Below are 17,256 nucleotides of genomic sequence, written 5' to 3' on the forward strand. Positions count from 1 at the left end.
CCCCCCCCAATTGCCCCAGGATATTATTTTAACCCTTTTTGCCCCGTTCAAAGGGCCGGCACTGACCAAATCTCCCCTAAATCCCTGTCCGGCTCATTGGCACCGCCGGGGATTATCCCTCCTCCGGCCCTTTTCCCTTCTGTCAGCATTCCCGACCGACCGACTCCCGAGACTTGGGGGTTGTTCCCCCCCCCAAAAAAATGCTGAATCAGCAAAAAAATCTACCACCACCCCCACCACCACCACCACCCCACCCCCCCCATCCCATTTGGGATGAGCAAAAAAACGGGGGGGGGGGGAAATCCCTTGGGATTGCTAAAATTTATATTTATTGGAGTTTAGAGGCGAGGATTTGCCAAAAATGGCCAAATTTGGGGCAAAATTTTGCAGGCTTAGGAGAGAAAATGAATCGCTGGCTTGGATTTTTTGGCATTTTTGCCCAGTTTCTGCTTTTTGCATTGTTTTCACATTACATTTGTGCCCCTCCCCCCAATTTTGGGGGACATAATTTTTGCGTTTTCCAATTTTGTTGCTTTTTTGCAAGTTTTTTGCATCACTTTTGCATGTTTTGCAGTTTTTTGCATTATTTTTGCCGGATTTTTGCATTTTTCAACTTTTTTGCATGATTTCTTTGCATCATTTTTGCACGTTTTGCAGTTTTTTATTTTTGCATTTTTGCCTGATTTTTGCATTTTTTGGCATTTTTTGCAATTTTTGCAATTTCTTTGCAATTTTCTTTTGCCTTTGTTTTGCTTTTTGGGGGGCCTTTTTTTTTTTTTTTTTGCATTTTCTTTGGAAGAAAAACAATGCGAGGACTTGAATTTCCTGAATGCTTTTTATGATTTTAAGGATTTTGAGTGATTTTTTGATATGGTTGCGGAGGGGAAAGGGGGAAATTTTGGGGCCCGAGGGTGGACAAAGAGCTGCAGGCTCGTCCCCGCGTGGGACCCCCAGCATCACCTTTTGTGGCGTGGCGGTGGGACGCCGGCGTGGGAGGAGCTGGCGGACGTGCACGCCGGCACATCCACCCCAGAAACCCCTGCCCGGCTGGTTTTCCCTCCGGATTTTCAGCTGCGTGCACCCCAAAAATTCATTGCACCCTGGAAAAGGGGGAGGAGGGGTGCTCGGCTTGCTCCCATGCCAGCCCTGCTCTTTGGGAGGGGTTGCAGCGGGTGCAGGGTTTTGCAACCGGCCCGGGGTTTTGCAGCGCGTGCAGGGTTTTGTGTCAGGTGCAGGTGTTTGCACCGGGTCCGGGCTTTTGCATCAGGTGCAGGTTTTTGCACTGGGTCCGGGGTTTTGCACAGGCCGCGGGGTTTTGCACCGCATGAGGGGTTTTGCATCAGGTGCAGGGTTATTGCACCATGTGCGGGGTATTGTACAGGCCGCAGGGTATTGCACCAGGTGTGGGGTTTTGCATCAGGTGCAGGTTTTTGCACTGGGTCCAGGGTTTTGCACAGGCCGTGGGGTTTTGCACTGCATGTGGGGTTTTGCACCGGCCGTGGGGTTTTGCACTGCATGTGGGGTTTTGCACCAGGTGCAGGGTTATTGCACCATGTGCGGGGTATTGCACAGGCCACAGGGTATTGCACCAGGTGTGGGGTTTTGCATCAGGTGCAGGTTTTTGTACCACGTGCGGGGTATTGCACAGGCTGCGGGGTATTGCACAGGCTGCAGAGTATTGCACTGGGCCCAGGGTTTTGCACAGGCTGCAGGGGTTTGCACCACATCCGGGGTTTTGCATCAGATGCAGGTTTTTGCACCAAGCGCAGGGTATTGCACAGGCCACAGGGTATTGCACCAGGTGCAGGGTTTTGCACCAGGCCTGGGGTTTTGCACAGGCCACAGGGTGTTGCACCAGGTGCAGGGTTTTGTACCGCATGCAAAGTATCGCACCGGCCATGGGGTTTTGCACCAGGAGTAGGGTGTCGCACTGGGCCCGGGGTATTGCACCACATGCAGGGTTTTGCAGCAGCCATGGGGTTTTGCACCGGGGCGATGTTGGAGGAGGATGCTCACTCGCGGCTGCCACTTTCCCTCGATGTTGGCGTTCCAGCGCCATGCCCAGCGTTTGCTCAGCAGTGGGACTCTTGGATTTTTGGGGGATCAAGGCCGGCGGAGCCGGGACCCCCAGGGGTTGCACTTTGCAAAGGGGGTTGGTGCAAGGGGGGGCCGCAGACCCGGCTGCACTGGGGGCCTTGCAGGGACTGTTGCACACGCATGTGCGCGCCAGGGCTTTGCAGGGAAGCTCTTGCATGCATGCACCCGTGTGTATGCACACGCATGCGTGCACGCACATGCACACACACATGGAGGCACGCGTGCCTGTGGATAGGCGAGGACGCGCAGGTGGTTGCATGCACACGCACAGGCAAGCACAAGCGTGCATGGATGCATTCGTCTGCACAGATGCGCACGCACCCCGATGCATTGCACACATGCACACGCGTACAGGTGCGGACACACACGTGTGCGTGCATGTGCACGGAAAGACACACAGGTGCGTGCAGACACACGCACACGTACACACAGCTCACCGGGGCTTGCAGCGAAGGGCTTGCACAAGCGCACGTGTGTACAGGCACACACACACATGTGAGGACACACACAAGCACACACAAACATACAAGAACACACACTTGCACACTCACATGCATGCACTGAGGCGCACACGTGTACAGGCACGCACACGCTTGCGCACTCATGTGCACACAGACTTGCACAGTCACACGTGCGCACACCCACAGGTGTACACCCCACACGTGCACGCTCATATGCGCACACACTTGCACGCTCACACGTGTGCACACACAGGCACATGCACACATGCACGCTCATATGCACACACGCGTGCACGCACACCCACAGGCGTACACCCCCGCACTTGCACACTCACACGTGTGCAAACACAGGCACACGCACACTTGCACGCTCACGCGCGCACCCCCCCCCCCAGGCATACACCCCCACGCTTGCCCGCTCACAAGCGCGCGCGCGAGTGCACACGCACTTGCACACTCACACGCGTGCACACGCGGGCCCGCCCGCGCGGGCACGCTCACGCACGTGCCCCCCCCAGGCACGTGCAACCCCCCCCGCCCCGCGCCCGCGTGCAGACCCACACGCGCTCCCCGCCCTCCCCCCCCTTTCCCGCCCCCCGCCCGCCCCCCCCACACCCCCGCGCACGCCCCTCGGCGCCCCGCCCCCTCCCCCGCCCCTCCGCCCTCCTCCCCCCCCTCCTCCCCCCTCCCTCCCTCTCTCCCTCCCGCCTGGCCCCGCCCCCTCCCCCGCGCCGCCCAATGGGCGCCGCCGCCCCGCGCCGTCGCGCGCCCCTGCTCGCCCGCTCTCTTAAGCCGCTTCAATGCCCCCGCCGCGGCCGCGCGCCACCGCTCTGCTCCGCCGCGCGCCGCTCCGCCGCCCCCCCCCGGCCCCGGCCCGCCGCCGCCGCCAGCCCCGCCGCCCCGCCGCCACCCCGGGGCCGCCATGGAGACCGGCAGCAAGGTGAGCACGCCGCGCCTGGGAAACCTGACATCCCCCCCCCTCCACTTCCCAGCTTCCGCCCCCCCTCTGCTCCCCCCACGCGTTACACAACCGGAGAAAGAAACGATCGTCCGCGGGCGATCCGGGTGAGGTGAGGTGAGGTGGGGGTCGGGGCGGGGGGGGAAGGTAACTGGGCTGTGTTTGGCCTCCTCCAGCTGTCCGGCGCCGCTGGAAGCCCACACCGCGCTGCCGACACGCGTGGGTGCCCGCGCCGGGGTGCCGCCACGCAAAACAAACATTTTTCTAAAAAATTTTTACTTCAGGAAACGAGGAAAAACGCTCATAAAGAACCCACCCCGCAGCCCCAGCGCTTCTTAGTGCGTCTGGGAAAGAGTTTTTTTTGGGGGGGGAAACCAACCCAACCCTTCTGAGGTGAGAAAATGCAAAGGAAAGAGCCAAAAAAAGCACTTTTGGCCCCATTTTGGAGGTGAGGAAGAGGCAACAAGCCCCTAACAATGCCGAGTTTGCTTTTGAGGGGTGCAGGGCCGGGGTGACACTGGAGGGGACACCCCAGGACCCCCCCGGCGATGCTGGGGTATGGCCGGCGGCCGGCTCCCATCATGGCGTGAGCTCTTTGCACTGTTTTGACCCAATTCCCATCAGTTTATACCCCCCCCAACTGAGTTATTAACTAACATAAACTCAGTCGGCCAGTCGGCAGCAGCCGAGTCCTCCTAGTGCCATAACCCCCCTCAAATAAACTGATTTATAATATTAGAGGTGGGTTAAAGGGATGCGACGTCAGGCCCTAAATGAGGAAGGTGAGTTAATTGCCGTGGGGTCGTTAACGTTAGACCCCAGGCTTTGCTTGTCCTGGCCTCGCCTGGGGATGCTGCCTCCCAAAATATTCTGTCCTGGGAGCGTTTTGGGACATATTCAAGTATGTAGGGTGGGTTTTTTTGTTTGTGTGTGTGTTTTTTGTTTTTGTTTTTTTCCAGGGAAGGAAATAATAAAAAATTGACTCTGGCGGTGCAAAGCACCGGGCAATGCATAATTAAAAACAAAAATAATAATTTTATTCTAATTAAAGATGTTATGGGAACGACTCCTCTTATTTTTCTCCCCAGCAAACAACTCCTTGTTTTTTCCCCCCAGCTTTGGAGCACTGGGAATACTAGGGTTTTTATAAATTTAAATTTATAAATATATATTATATTTTTTATGCTTTTATGTAAAACTGGCTCTACCCCAGCACTGGTTTGGTTTTTTTTTTTGGGCAAGGTGTGGGTTTGGGGCTGGGAGCCGGGAACGTGACTACCGGCAGCGCGTCGATGGGGGAAGGAATTAAAAAGAAATTTGCTCTCGTAACGAAGAAATCTGATGCGCTGCCGGCCGGGCTTAACTCCCAGCTACCGAAATGGAGCTGGAGATGTGGTCTCTCTGCTTTTCCATCTTGCTAACCACTCCATTAGATAAATTTGGGTTAGAAATGTTTTGGTTTTTTTAAGGTAATTAATTGCAGGAACAATTTGCTGTGCTCTCGTGGGCAATGCTTAGATCCAGAGTGTATTTTGCAAGGAAAAAAGGGATTTTTTTTTGAAGCAGCCGGCGGTAGGGATGCTGGGGGTGCTGGGAGGTGGGGGACAAGCTCACCCCTCCGCCCTTAAATTTAATATTTAATATTATTAAAGCGGGACATGCTTTTCTGCCCACGGAGCTGGGCTGCTCCAGCTCTTTGCATGCAAAAACGTCTCCCGGGCTTGTCGCAGACGCTCTTGTGGTTACAAAACTCGGAAGGATCTTGTCGCCATCCCCAGCTGACCTTTAAGGAAAATAAATAAATAATAATAAAAAATAACGCTGCTCTGACTCCGCTTCCCCTCGCCACGAGTTTTCTCCCATGCTGATAATCCCCAAAATCTTGGCTGATCCCCACGGTGCCGGTGCTACCTCTCTTCTTTGGCTGCAACAAACCCCCCCATTGGTAAATGCCGGCGCTGTGGCACATACCGTGGCTTTAGGAGCAGGTTTTACCAAGCCCTTAGTGGGTGCGTAAGTTTTTCCTGGGCTGGGAGCCAGCATGCAGCCGTGTTATCCCGGGCAACGGCCGCGTCCAGTTATCTTCACTCTGGTGAGCGTGCACAAGCGTGCAAGCGAGTGTGCAAGATGCTGCAAGGCTGCACCCCCTCCCCGCAGTCACCCCCTGCATCTGTCCCAGGATGGGAACTCTTGCAATCAGCCTCCGGGATGCTTGTTGACGCCTCATAGCTAATTTTTATGGGCTCTTTTTAAATGTGCATTTTCCTGGAATTCCCTCCTGGGACACTTTTTTATTGTTATTATTTTTAAAGGGATTATTAATTTCCTTGTTCCATGAAGCAGGCAGCATCCTGAAATCCTTCCGTGCCGGAGGAAAAAAAAAAAAGGGTAAAAAAATGACTTCTAAAGCCAAAGGCAGCCTGTTGCAGGTTTGGGGGGGCTGCTGTCACCCCATGGGTCTGTCTCCTCCGAATGTCCTGGCTTCTGCGTTCGAGCAATGAAGGAAGCGGGGCAAAAAAATAAAAAAATCTGAACTTATTAAAATTAGAAGCGCTGCTTCTATAGGTATAGGAGTTAGTAGGGAACAAACCACAAGTGTTGGATATGTCCAGGCAGTAAGTAAGTAAGTTTATTGCACAAAAGAAAGAAGGGGAGGTATGGTGGTTTTGGTTTTTTCCTAAACTCCAAATAAAGCTGCTGTTTTCTGCAAGCAGTTAAAAAAAAAAAACAAACACAAAAAAACAAAACCCCAAAACCAAAAAAACCCAACACAAAACCAAACCCTGTCTGTGATTTTGCAGGAGTTTCCCATGCAAGGCTGCCCTTAAAAATCAGTTTGTTTTTTTTTTTTCCCTCCCCTAACTCTCCATCTTAAGCCTCTCCTTTAATGGCGAGGTTAAAGCCGAAAGGCTCCCAGATCGGGCTGGGCAGCGTGTTTGGAACCGGGAAGCCCAAAGCGAGCGGGAGGAGCTGACTCACAGTGACCCTGCCTGGGCAGAGCCTCCAAAAATGCCGGCAGCCTTCCTACCAACTCTGTCCCTTTGCCTCTTCAAGCTGCTGGAGTTTAATAGAAATATAAAGAGTTTTTTGGCAAAGGTTAAAAATTTAAGTTTTTCTTTTACTTTTGCAGTTTTAACCTCTAGCAAAAAACTTTTATTATTTAATCCTTTGTGGGGTAGTGACTGGTGTTCTGGTGTTGGAGCGAAGAGGTGTTGCTACCTGCCACCTTCCCGGAGCAAAGTTCACACCGGTATGATGCATCCCCATCCCTGCGGCACGGTGCAGCCGTGACTCACCGGGACGCTTACCGTACATGGGGGTTCGCCTGTCGGCTTTCCTGGGGTTTGCGAGCAGGCCTTTAGCGATGAAAAGTAAAAATCCCCAAAAAGCAAGGGATGGCCCCCAAAAAGCAAAGAAAAAAAAATCACCCCAAACCCTGTAAACACCCCAAAACAAAAAGAAAATCCCCCCCCAACCCCAAAATAAACCATTTTTTTTGACAACATTTGTTCTAGCACAGGTCGCTTTCGGCGCTCCTGGTGTAACCCGTCACAGTTGTGTGGAGCGATGGGCGGGTGGATGAGGTCGGAGTTAGGATTTTGGAATTTTTGGAGGGTTTTACCTTGTTTTTCTGGGATGCCAGCAACTTTCCAGCCTGTTTTTGCCCTCCCAAGCGGGGCATTTTCTTCTCAGGGTGGGTTTATTCAGAAGCACCGAACACAACCAGGTGCCAAAACTTCCCTGATTAGTTGCGTTGAGGCCAAGCCTAATTAATGAGCTTCATTAACGGGGCTGGCTTTATTCCCTGTTGCTTTTTCCCTGCAAACTTTAATGCAGGGGGGGGTGGCTTGGCCGGAGAGGCGAGGTCAGCGAGCAGCACTCAGTTATATTTATTTATATTATTTATTAAGAAAAAGAAATTGCTTCTTAAATAAGAAAATATCTATTTTTTTGAGTCGGCTTTGCAATTAGCCCTGTTGATTTAGGGATTGCATTTAGGTGGGGTCTGACTGGCACCAATCCCTTGGGAACGTTAATCCGAGATGCTGGGGGAGCATCTCTGCGTTGGGGTGATACACCGGTACCCGGGATAACCAGAAAGAGCCCAGCCCCCCACATTAAGGGGCTTATAAATTTCACGTGGATCTTCCCAAAGCTGATTAACTGGGAATGTCGGATCCTGGTTCTCGGAGTTGAGTGCCGGGAAAATCTCCTGCCTGGGATAATTGGGCTGTTAACGAAGGTGGCCTGAGCGCTGGCCTGCCCTGACCCTGCTCCCAAACAAGGCTCCGATTGTCGCTCTGGCTGAAGCGGGAGGAAGAGGAGGCGGGCGAAGGGTTTGCCAAATAGCCGGGATTTTGCTTAGCGACTGTTAATTAGGCTCCAGTGCAAAAACTTTGTTAGTAGCGGGTGTCTGGGGCATCCTTGCGCTGATGCTGGGATGATGCTCGACCGGCCAGCGGCGTCACCGCCGTGTCCCCAAAAGCATCTCGTGCTGGCATGCTGCCTGGGTGTCATGTGGAGCCCTCAGAGGGGATCCTGAGAGCCCAGATAAAACCTCCTGCCCCACTCCGGAGGCTAAAGATTCCTTGAGTCCTCAAACTTTTTTTTTTTTTTTCCTAAGCCCAAACCAGTGTTTTTTTAGTTGTTTTTTTCCCTTAGCCCACATGGATGCCATAAAAAAAGCAAGTTTTCTCTTTTATCCAGCATATTTGTGCTCACAACCTTAAGAGCATCCCTCCTCCTCTTGCAGCTTCCCGGGGAGAAGTGCTGGGGGACCTCTCTGATGGGAGGGGGGCATAGCTGGGACCCTGAGTTTAACCCCTCTTTTTTTGTTTTCTTCCCCCTTTTCCTGCAGATGACGGCTCGCCTGATGCTCGCCGTGGGAGGAGCGGTGCTGGGTTCCTTGCAATTTGGCTACAACACTGGTGTCATCAACGCCCCGCAAAAGGTGAGCGTGCGCTGAGCAACCTTGCTGTAGCAAAATTCCACCCCACCCCTCCCCCGTGCCCGAAAACAAACTGGCATCCACTGCCAGCCCGGCTAAAATAGTACATCCCGCTAGGCAGCTTACTGCCTGTAATGGGATTTGTGAGGGAGTTATTTAGCTCCCACCTTCCCAGGAGAATTAGTTTCCTCCTCACTTAGCGTTTTTGCTGGGAAAAATCCCAGGAACGTGTGCAGGATGCTCTCCCAGTGGGACCGGCGTAACTTTTAACCTTGGCTTTTAGCGAAGGTCTGGGAGTTAATTAGGGTCTGAGTCATCTCGAAGGGGGAGAATGACTGCTCCGATGGGAGCTTTGCATCCCAGAGTGTCAGGGGCAGGACATCCCCGGGAGGACAGAGGCTTGGCTGGGGCAAGCTGCGTGCGAAGGGGGATGGAGAGCAGGAGGTGCTTGCTTCTTTCCCTAGCATAGTGCCAGGACCCTCCAGCGACTGGTAGGTACGTGGGAGCCTTGAAAAACTTCACTTTCTCCAAATTACGTGGTTTTTTGAGGTGTTAAAGGCTTGGAAATGTTAGCTCAGAAATCCCATGTGGTGCTTGCAATGTGCCCTGGGTAAAGCTCAATTGCCAGGGTAAGGTGTCGAAGGACAGCCTGGGGTCCAGCTGCTGCTGTGCGAAAGCAGAGCCTGTTCCCGAGCATCATCACAGGCTCTGGTGCACCATCCCAAATAATTAAAAACACCAAGGCAGGATTCATGCCACGAGAGTATTAATACCATTACCAGCGAGTGGGCTGCAAAATCTTGCCTCAAGTGCTGAAAAAACTCCTTGTGGGAGAGAAGACCCTGTACAAAAACTTCCCAGACCCCATCAGTGTGAAAAGAGCAAAAAAGACGCAAAGTGCCTTTATTTGAGGTATTGCATTAAATTGTATTTAATCATGGTGAGTGGCCCAAGCAGAATTTCACGTGGCTGGAGGCTGCGACTCCTGCCCAGCACCCTTGGTGCTTGCGCCCATGGCCACGGTGCATGCATCCGTCTGCCAAAAGTGTCGCCCTGCTAAAAAATCCTGGACTGATTTGTGCTGGCGATGTTCGTGCTGGGCCAGTGGCAAGCATCCTCCTCTGGAGACGGGCAACGGGAGCAGCATTTGAAACGGCGGCGAGCTGGGAAATCCCTGGAAGCATGCTGAGGAGCTGCTTTCTGGCATCTGCCCTCGTTTTTCCCCGAGCTCTGGCACCGCGGGGAACAAGTGCTCTGTAATTACCACCTTGTGTCAGAGCCTGGCCCCTGCATCCCGAGGATGCGCGTCGTTTGCCTGCAGCTGAAGGACTTTTCTCCATCCTCTCCTGACCCAGGAGATGCTGCTCGGGGTGACACGGGCAGGGATCATGCCTGAGCTGGGGTCTTCCCTTGGGATTGAGCTCTGGTTCCTACAGACCCCCCCCGGAAAGCCAGATCCCACCCTGATGGGTGTTGCCTCAGTTTCCCTCGTGCATTTTAGGATTAAACCCTTGGGGCTCGGGCCAGTGATGGGCTCTGTATTTTAGGGGCAAGTCACCCAGTAAGTAACGTTGTGTTCGGGGTGCAGAACTGAGGGGGGAAAGGATTTGGGGTGCTCTGTATCAGGAGCACGAGGGGAGGCAGGATGAGTGTTGTCCTGGGTAGCAGGATGCTCTGGGCACGGGGGTTGATCCCACCTTTAAGGGTGGGGATGCACTGGTGTGCAGGATTGGGATGGGGACGCGTTGGGGTGCAGGATGAGGATGCTTCGGGATAAATTGGGATGCAGGATGGGGATAAATTGTGGCACAGGATGGAGTTTGGGATACATGATGAGAATGCATTGGGGTGCAGGATGGGGATGCATCGGGGCAAAGGACTGGGATTGGGATGGATCAGGGTGCAGGATGGGGATACATCAGGATGCATCGGGGCACAGGATTGGGATTGGGATGTATCGGGGTGCCAGATGGGGATGGATTGGGATGCATCAGGGTGCAGGATGGGGATACATTGGGATGCATCGGGGCGTAGAATTGGGATAGGTATGGATGGGGGTGCAGGACTGGGGTGCATCACTCCCCCGGCTTCAGCAGTGCAAGCGCAGCAGTGTTTGCCGGCAGCAGCTCCCCATGGCCGGCGGCCTTGCAGAAAGGTTCCTTTCTCAGGCGGAGGGCTGAGTGCCGGTTTTGTGGTGCTCTTAATATAGTCCTGCCCGCTGCTGAAACAGCAGCTTGGTGTTTGTGGGGTGTTTGCAGACGTGATGTGTGGAGGGGACGGCCTGAAACTGGGTGAAGGCTGGTAGGAAGACTCAGCTGAAATGAAATGAGGGTGAGGGAGGGAGAAAAAAAGCCCAACTTTTGGGAAATGCAATTAATTTTTTTTACGCTTCTCACTTTAAACTCATAATTTTTCATCTCCTCCCAACAATGGGCTCATGGTGGGTTTTTCCATCCATTATTTTTGCAGGAGGAAAGGGGGCTGGGAGGGGGGGTATTTGGGTGTTATTTCTTGATAAGCCAAAGCACAGCCCAGCATAGCTCAGCCAGCACTGGGGCATCTGCTGTTGCTTGGATTAATTTTTTTCTGCTTCAGGGGGAGAGAGATGGAGGCTTTCGGGAAAGTGGGGAGGAATCTAGAGCACCGCAAGGTTTGGTGGAGTGTCTGCAGAGACCTGCGTACCCCCACCGAGAGCCTGAGCCAGTCCTGGGTTCTCCAAATAATAATATCAATTATTTATTTTGGTGGTGTTAGGATAAGGGGAAAAAGCCCCCAAGGTGTCAAAACTTCCAGGTGAAGCAGGAGGCAAATGAAATCACTTAAATATTGAAATCCTAGTGGTTTAGGGACTTTGTAAAAGGAACAACTTTAAAAAAAAAATCACATTATTGAAATTTATAGTGAAGCACAGGCTGTATTTCTTGCGCTGCCTCTGCCAGGGGCTCTCATTTGTGCTTGAAGCGATGGGAAAACTAGAAAACGAAGCGGCATTGTGTGAATGCATAATTGGGAGCTGTGTGCATGCAAAACCCATTGAAGTAGGGAGGTCTTTGAGCCACTTGATGTCCAGCAGCAGCTTCCCCGGCTTGCACGAAATCTCCGCTCCTTCCAGCCAGGGTTGGTCGGGCATGTTATCGAGCCCTTTGCTTTTTTCTTTTGGGTATGGGTGACCATTAAATAACTTACTTGAAGCTTTCAGCAGTGGGCTGGCTTTAAAAATACATTTAAAAAAAAAATTAAAAAAAAGGGTGTTCTGCAAAGACGGTAATTAAAAACAAGCACCTGTCTTGGATGTTAGCGTAGCAGAAGCATTGCAGTATTACAGAATTATAGCAGAAGTATGGCGTTGTGGAAGTATTGCAGAAAAAAACCCTAGAAATTAAATTCAAGGGAGCGTCCAGGGGGATGGGAATTGATCTCGTCCACCTCCAGCTGCCCAGATGACCCTGCTGTCTTCCTCACCTTCCTCCAGCACCTCTGCCATCTCCCCCCGCTGTGTTGCTTCTCCTCCGGTGATGGAAGCATCCCTCCCTGCCTCCCGTGGCCCAGGGAGGAGTGTGACCTCCCTGTGGCCGCCTGGTGAGGCGAAAGAGTTATTTTGGCAATGCCGAGCCTCTCTCAGCAGGGCGAGACGAGAACCCGTCCGGCTGCATTTCCCCCGCGCATCCCATCAGGTTTCCTCCCTTGGGTTGGAGCCGAGCCACCGGCTGGGCGGCTCCCAGCTCAGTGATGCATTGTCTTGTGAGCCGCGCTCACCGGCCAAGGGTCTGTAGGTAGCTGGGCTGAGGCCGGGCAATTCATAACACTGGTGGCACAGATGAAATGGGAATGGTTTTAACCTGTGGCTTCATTTCTCCCCGCTCTTTTGCAGGTGATTGAGGACTTCTACAACCGTACCTGGCTGTACCGATATGAGGAGCCCATCAGCCCCGCCACCCTCACCACGCTCTGGTCCCTCTCCGTCGCCATCTTCTCTGTTGGAGGCATGATCGGATCCTTTTCCGTGGGGCTCTTTGTCAATCGCTTCGGACGGTGAGCACCGAGTGTGGTGGACCTCAATGCGGGGGGTTGTGCAGCCTCTCCCCACCCCAGCATCCCAGGGACACCTCCCTCCTGCCCAGAGCTGGTGTTTGGCTTCTCTTGACACTCCTTCAGCCTCTCTGGCACCCATGGTCCTCCTCACCCTCCTCCCTTCCCTCCCCAGGCGCAACTCCATGCTGATGTCCAATATTCTCGCCTTCGTGTCTGCCGTCCTCATGGGCTTCTCCAAGATGGCTTTCTCCTTCGAGATGCTCATCCTCGGTCGCTTCATCATCGGCCTCTACTCCGGCCTCACCACTGGTTTCGTGCCCATGTATGTGGGTGAGGTGTCGCCCACTGCACTCCGGGGTGCGTTGGGGACCTTCCACCAGCTTGGCATCGTCTTGGGCATCCTCATCGCGCAAGTAAGTGCTGGAGAACTGGCTCAGGGTGGGAGGGGCGTTCCTCCATCTTTGATACTGATGTTCATCAGGGTCTGCAGGGGATGGGGTTTAGTGCAGCAGGGCAGAGCATTGCCTGTGCTGTGTATCTGCACGGCCCTTCAGATGGAGCTGGAGCTGGAGGGATGGACCTGGAGCTCAGCAGGAGCAGGAATGCCATGAGATCTTAAGCTTTGGGATGGGTGGCGTCATGACAGGACGTCTGTTGCCCACCTGGAAGCAGCACAGTTCTCCGTGTCCCTCCAATGGGTGTCCAAGCCTGTAGTGCACCCGTGAGCAGCAGAGTTGGGTCCAACTTGAGCTGGGAAAGGGTGGCCCAACCCCTCTCGTCTGCAGGTGTTCGGTTTGGACTTGATCATGGGAAACGACTCACTCTGGCCGCTGCTCCTGGGGTTCATCTTCGTCCCTGCCCTGCTGCAGTGCATCATCCTGCCCTTTGCCCCCGAGAGCCCCCGCTTCCTCCTCATCAACCGCAACGAGGAGAACAAAGCCAAGAGTGGTGAGTGACCCCTGTCCCCGAGCTTGTCCCACCACGCAGGAGGGTCCTCAGCTGCTCCTGACTCCGCCTCTTCCCCGTAGTCCTCAAGAAGCTGCGGGGCACGACGGATGTCAGCAGTGACCTCCAGGAAATGAAGGAGGAGAGCCGGCAAATGATGAGGGAGAAGAAGGTCACCATAATGGAGCTCTTCCGTTCCCCCATGTATCGCCAGCCCATTCTCATCGCCATCGTCCTGCAGCTGTCCCAGCAGCTCTCGGGGATCAATGCAGTGAGTGTTGGGGGGACCTGGATGCCATGGGTCAGCTTGTTTCACCCACAACTGGGGTCGCGCTGGCTCCATGACCTGACTCCTTTCCTCACGCCACATCCCTGCCCTTTGTAGGTCTTCTACTACTCCACCAGCATCTTCGAGAAGTCAGGTGTGGAGCAGCCTGTCTATGCCACCATTGGCTCTGGCGTGGTGAATACGGCTTTCACAGTCGTTTCGGTGAGTTTTGGCCCAGCAAGCTCTCACTGGGGAAGGTGGAGAGAAGGGGGGTTTCCTCCAGGCTGGGGAGGTGCTGATGGACGCATGTCTCCATCCAACAGCTCTTCGTGGTGGAACGAGCCGGACGCAGGACCCTCCACCTCATCGGCCTGGCGGGGATGGCAGGGTGTGCAGTGCTCATGACCATTGCCCTGACACTGCTGGTGAGCAATGGGCGTTGAGGCGATGGGCGGGCTGGGACGAGGTCCTGCACGCTGCCCCTTGCTGTGGTGGCTTGGAGGAGGAGGTCTGGCTGGGGAGGAGGAAGGACTTGTCCTCCTAGAAGTGATGGCTGAGTGGTCCCCGCTGCCTCTCTCGAGGTCCCAGAAATCCAGTCTCCAGTCTGGAGAAACTTCACGTTTGTGAAGCCAGCACCACACGTGCTGGCACTACACGTGCTGGCACCACGCCAGCACCATGTGTGTTTGAGTCTCATCATCTGGGGTGGCCAGATGCTTTGTCCCCCTTCACCGAACCGACCTTCTCTCTCTCCCTTGGACTAGGACCAAATGCCCTGGATGTCCTACCTCAGCATTGTGGCCATCTTCGGGTTCGTGGCCTTCTTTGAGATCGGTCCAGGCCCCATCCCTTGGTTTATCGTGGCGGAACTGTTCAGCCAAGGCCCTCGTCCCGCTGCCTTCGCTGTGGCAGGGCTGTCCAACTGGACCTCGAACTTCATCGTGGGCATGGGCTTCCAGTACATCGCGGTAATCCTCTCCCAATGCTGGCGGTGGGGACCGGGTTGGGGGCACGAGCCTCACCTTGCACCCGTCGGGTTTGCGCCTTCTCTGGAGCCCCGAAGCCTGGACTGGCTTCTAGGGAAGAGGGATGGGGCCAGGATCTCGGGAGGGAGCGGGGAGTCAGACTCAATGATCCTGGTGGGTCCCTTCCAACTGGAGATACTCTGAAAGGGAAGGAAGACCCAGGCCTTGGGCTGTGGCGGCAGGTACGGGCCGGACGGTCGCTGGATGGTCCTTCAGCCTCAGTCTGTTGCTCCACTCGGGGCCACGGCGATGGAGCAGCGTCTCCATCCGCACGCTTACCCCTTCCTCCTCTCTCCTTCCCAGCAACTCTGCGGCTCCTACGTCTTCATCATCTTCACAGTGCTGCTAGTCCTCTTCTTCATCTTCACCTACTTCAAGGTGCCAGAGACGAAGGGTCGGACCTTCGATGAAATCGCCTCTGGTTTCCGTCAGGGGGGAGCGAGCCAGAGCGACAAAACCCCGGATGAGTTTCACAGCTTGGGTGCTGACTCCCAGGTGTAACCTGCCGGCAGCTCCTCCCGGCCGCCCACCTTCTCTCCTGAGTTCGCTGGGGTGGAATTTTTTAAAAACGCTTTGTACAGAAACCAGGAAGGAGGGAGCAGGGGGTCCGGCTCTTGTGCATACACCCCTTTTCCAGACTCCCCCACTGGTTTATCGGGGACAGACTGACCTATTTTATTATTTTTATTTTATTTTATTTTTTTTCTGCTAGAAACGATTTTTTTTTTTATTATTATTTTATTAGCTGGTTTCGCGTCCAGGATTTCAAAGCCAATAGATGGTTTAAAAACCAACCACGCAGCCTCCGCCAGCGGGAGGGCGGCTCCCTTTTTTTAATGACGCGATAGGTTATTTAATGAGAAATCACGTAGCGGAAGTTTTTAAAGGAAAACTTTTAAAGGAAAACTTTTAAAGGAAGCTTTTTTTTTTTTAATGTTCTAATCATAGAAAAATCAAATTGACTAAATCTAAACCAACGATTTTTTTAAAAGGAAAAAAAGCCAAACCCAACGAGTTATTTTTGAAAACAGTTGAATTTGATTTGAAGCCCCCAGTGGGTTCGCGGGCGGGCGTTTTCCCCGCGCCGGGGGAGCGCTGAGGATGGAGCGGTCCGGACCCGAGCAGCTGGAGAGGTCGATGGCCTGTCACCGGTTGCGGAGCGTTGTCTCCGCCAGCGGCTTTTCGTCTCCCTTCGCCCGAATTTCAGCTGGGAGGGGACAAGGGGAGAGGGGGTGTCTCTCTCTCTCTCTCTCTCTCTCTTTTTTTTGGTTTAATCTCGGCAATATTTGCCTGACGGTGAAGCGCCAGCAGCCACACCCTACAGCAACACCCCCCCTCTCCATCGCTACCCCCCGCCCCAAATCCCAGACTCACCAAAATCCACCATCACGCGGATACATCCATTTCCTGCTCTGTGTATAGACTGGAAGATATTTATATTATATATATTTTTGTTCAATGGTTGTTAATAGTAGACATTTAAGTTATAGCGTTTCTGATTTGACAAGCAAAGTACTGTAAATATTCTCGGAGTATATTCACACTGTATAATGTATACAAAAAGGTACAGACGCAAAGGTATAGTTTCTATAGCGACTAAGATAAAGCTTGTACATGGTTAGGATGACTTTTGTATAGTTCATTACCTGCACTGTAGTTGTATCTATTGCACTGAATTCCAGGCTGTAGTATATTAAAGAAGAAAAGAAAAAAAAAAAAAAAAAAAAAGAAGAGAAATACTGTCCGTTTCAAAAAAAAGTGAAAAGAAAGGAAAAAGGAAAATAAATAAAGCCTCCCCTCTCCCCGCAGGCAGCTGCTGGGGGAGCTACTGGCACATTCCCAAAGCCACAGGCAGGTTTTTTTAAATAGTACTTTTTTTTTAATTTATTTCTCTCTTTTGGAAGTGACCACACTTGCAAAAAAATAAAGGTGGGGGGAAAAAAAGTATATATATATATATATATAAAAAAATACCCTGTGATAAACTTGTTGCGTCTCTGCGCAGCATGGCGCCTGAGGAACGTGTGTGTGGTGGGGTTTTTGGGTTTTTTGTTTTTTTAAAACGACTACAGACAACTAAGTGCCAAGAGGAAGGTGTGCGGTGGTGGTGTGCTCACAATAAATGAGAATGGATGCAGCGACCCGGCCGGCCGTGTCCTGTGCCTTTATTTCAGCTTCGCCAGGCTTTCCCCTTTGCTTTGAGGGTGGGGTGGGGGGGGTTGTGCTTGGTCCTGGGATGGAGCATCGCAGCCTTCCTCCATCACTGCGTCCTCCTCATCCTCCTGGCTGTGTTCGTGCTTAAACCCGACTCCCTTTTAACTCCCCGGCAGGGCTGGGAAGAGCGAAAGCCTCAATGGGAAATTCGCTCCCCTCCACCTTGGCAACTGGTTTAGAGCCCCGGTTTTGGGTGGATGTGGCTCGCACCAGCTTTCCTAAATTTGGGGTTTGCTGGGACAGGAGCAACCCCACTCCCTCTGGAACTCCTCACTCCAGACTGGAGCCGTCCATGGAGCAAGACATGG

The 17,256-nt window shown here is 53.2% G+C and overlaps 1 protein-coding gene across 3 annotated transcripts; it reads left to right on the plus strand.

The window, feature by feature from the left end:
* The first annotated feature begins 3,361 nt into the window (after positions 1-3,361).
* On the plus strand, positions 3,362-16,881 carry SLC2A1 (solute carrier family 2 member 1). 3 transcript variants are annotated; one of them, XM_052792113.1, is made up of 10 exons: positions 3,362-3,498; positions 8,375-8,467; positions 12,336-12,496; positions 12,669-12,909; positions 13,282-13,444; positions 13,525-13,712; positions 13,827-13,931; positions 14,033-14,134; positions 14,474-14,677; positions 15,038-16,881. In XM_052792113.1, the coding sequence occupies exons 1-10, from the start codon at positions 3,481-3,483 to the stop codon at positions 15,233-15,235; spliced, it is 1,473 nt and encodes a 490-aa protein (XP_052648073.1). In that variant the 5' UTR covers positions 3,362-3,480; the 3' UTR covers positions 15,236-16,881. The 3 variants fall into 3 exon arrangements, with proteins under 3 accessions (XP_052648073.1, XP_052648075.1, XP_052648074.1); XM_052792115.1 differs by lacking the exon at positions 3,362-3,498 and adding an exon at positions 3,592-3,628; XM_052792114.1 differs by lacking the exon at positions 3,362-3,498 and adding an exon at positions 8,169-8,201.
* The last annotated feature ends 375 nt before the right edge of the window (positions 16,882-17,256 follow it).

Source organism: Harpia harpyja, chromosome 7 (assembly GCF_026419915.1).
Source record: "Harpia harpyja isolate bHarHar1 chromosome 7, bHarHar1 primary haplotype, whole genome shotgun sequence".
NCBI classification, from domain to species: domain Eukaryota; kingdom Metazoa; phylum Chordata; class Aves; order Accipitriformes; family Accipitridae; genus Harpia; species Harpia harpyja.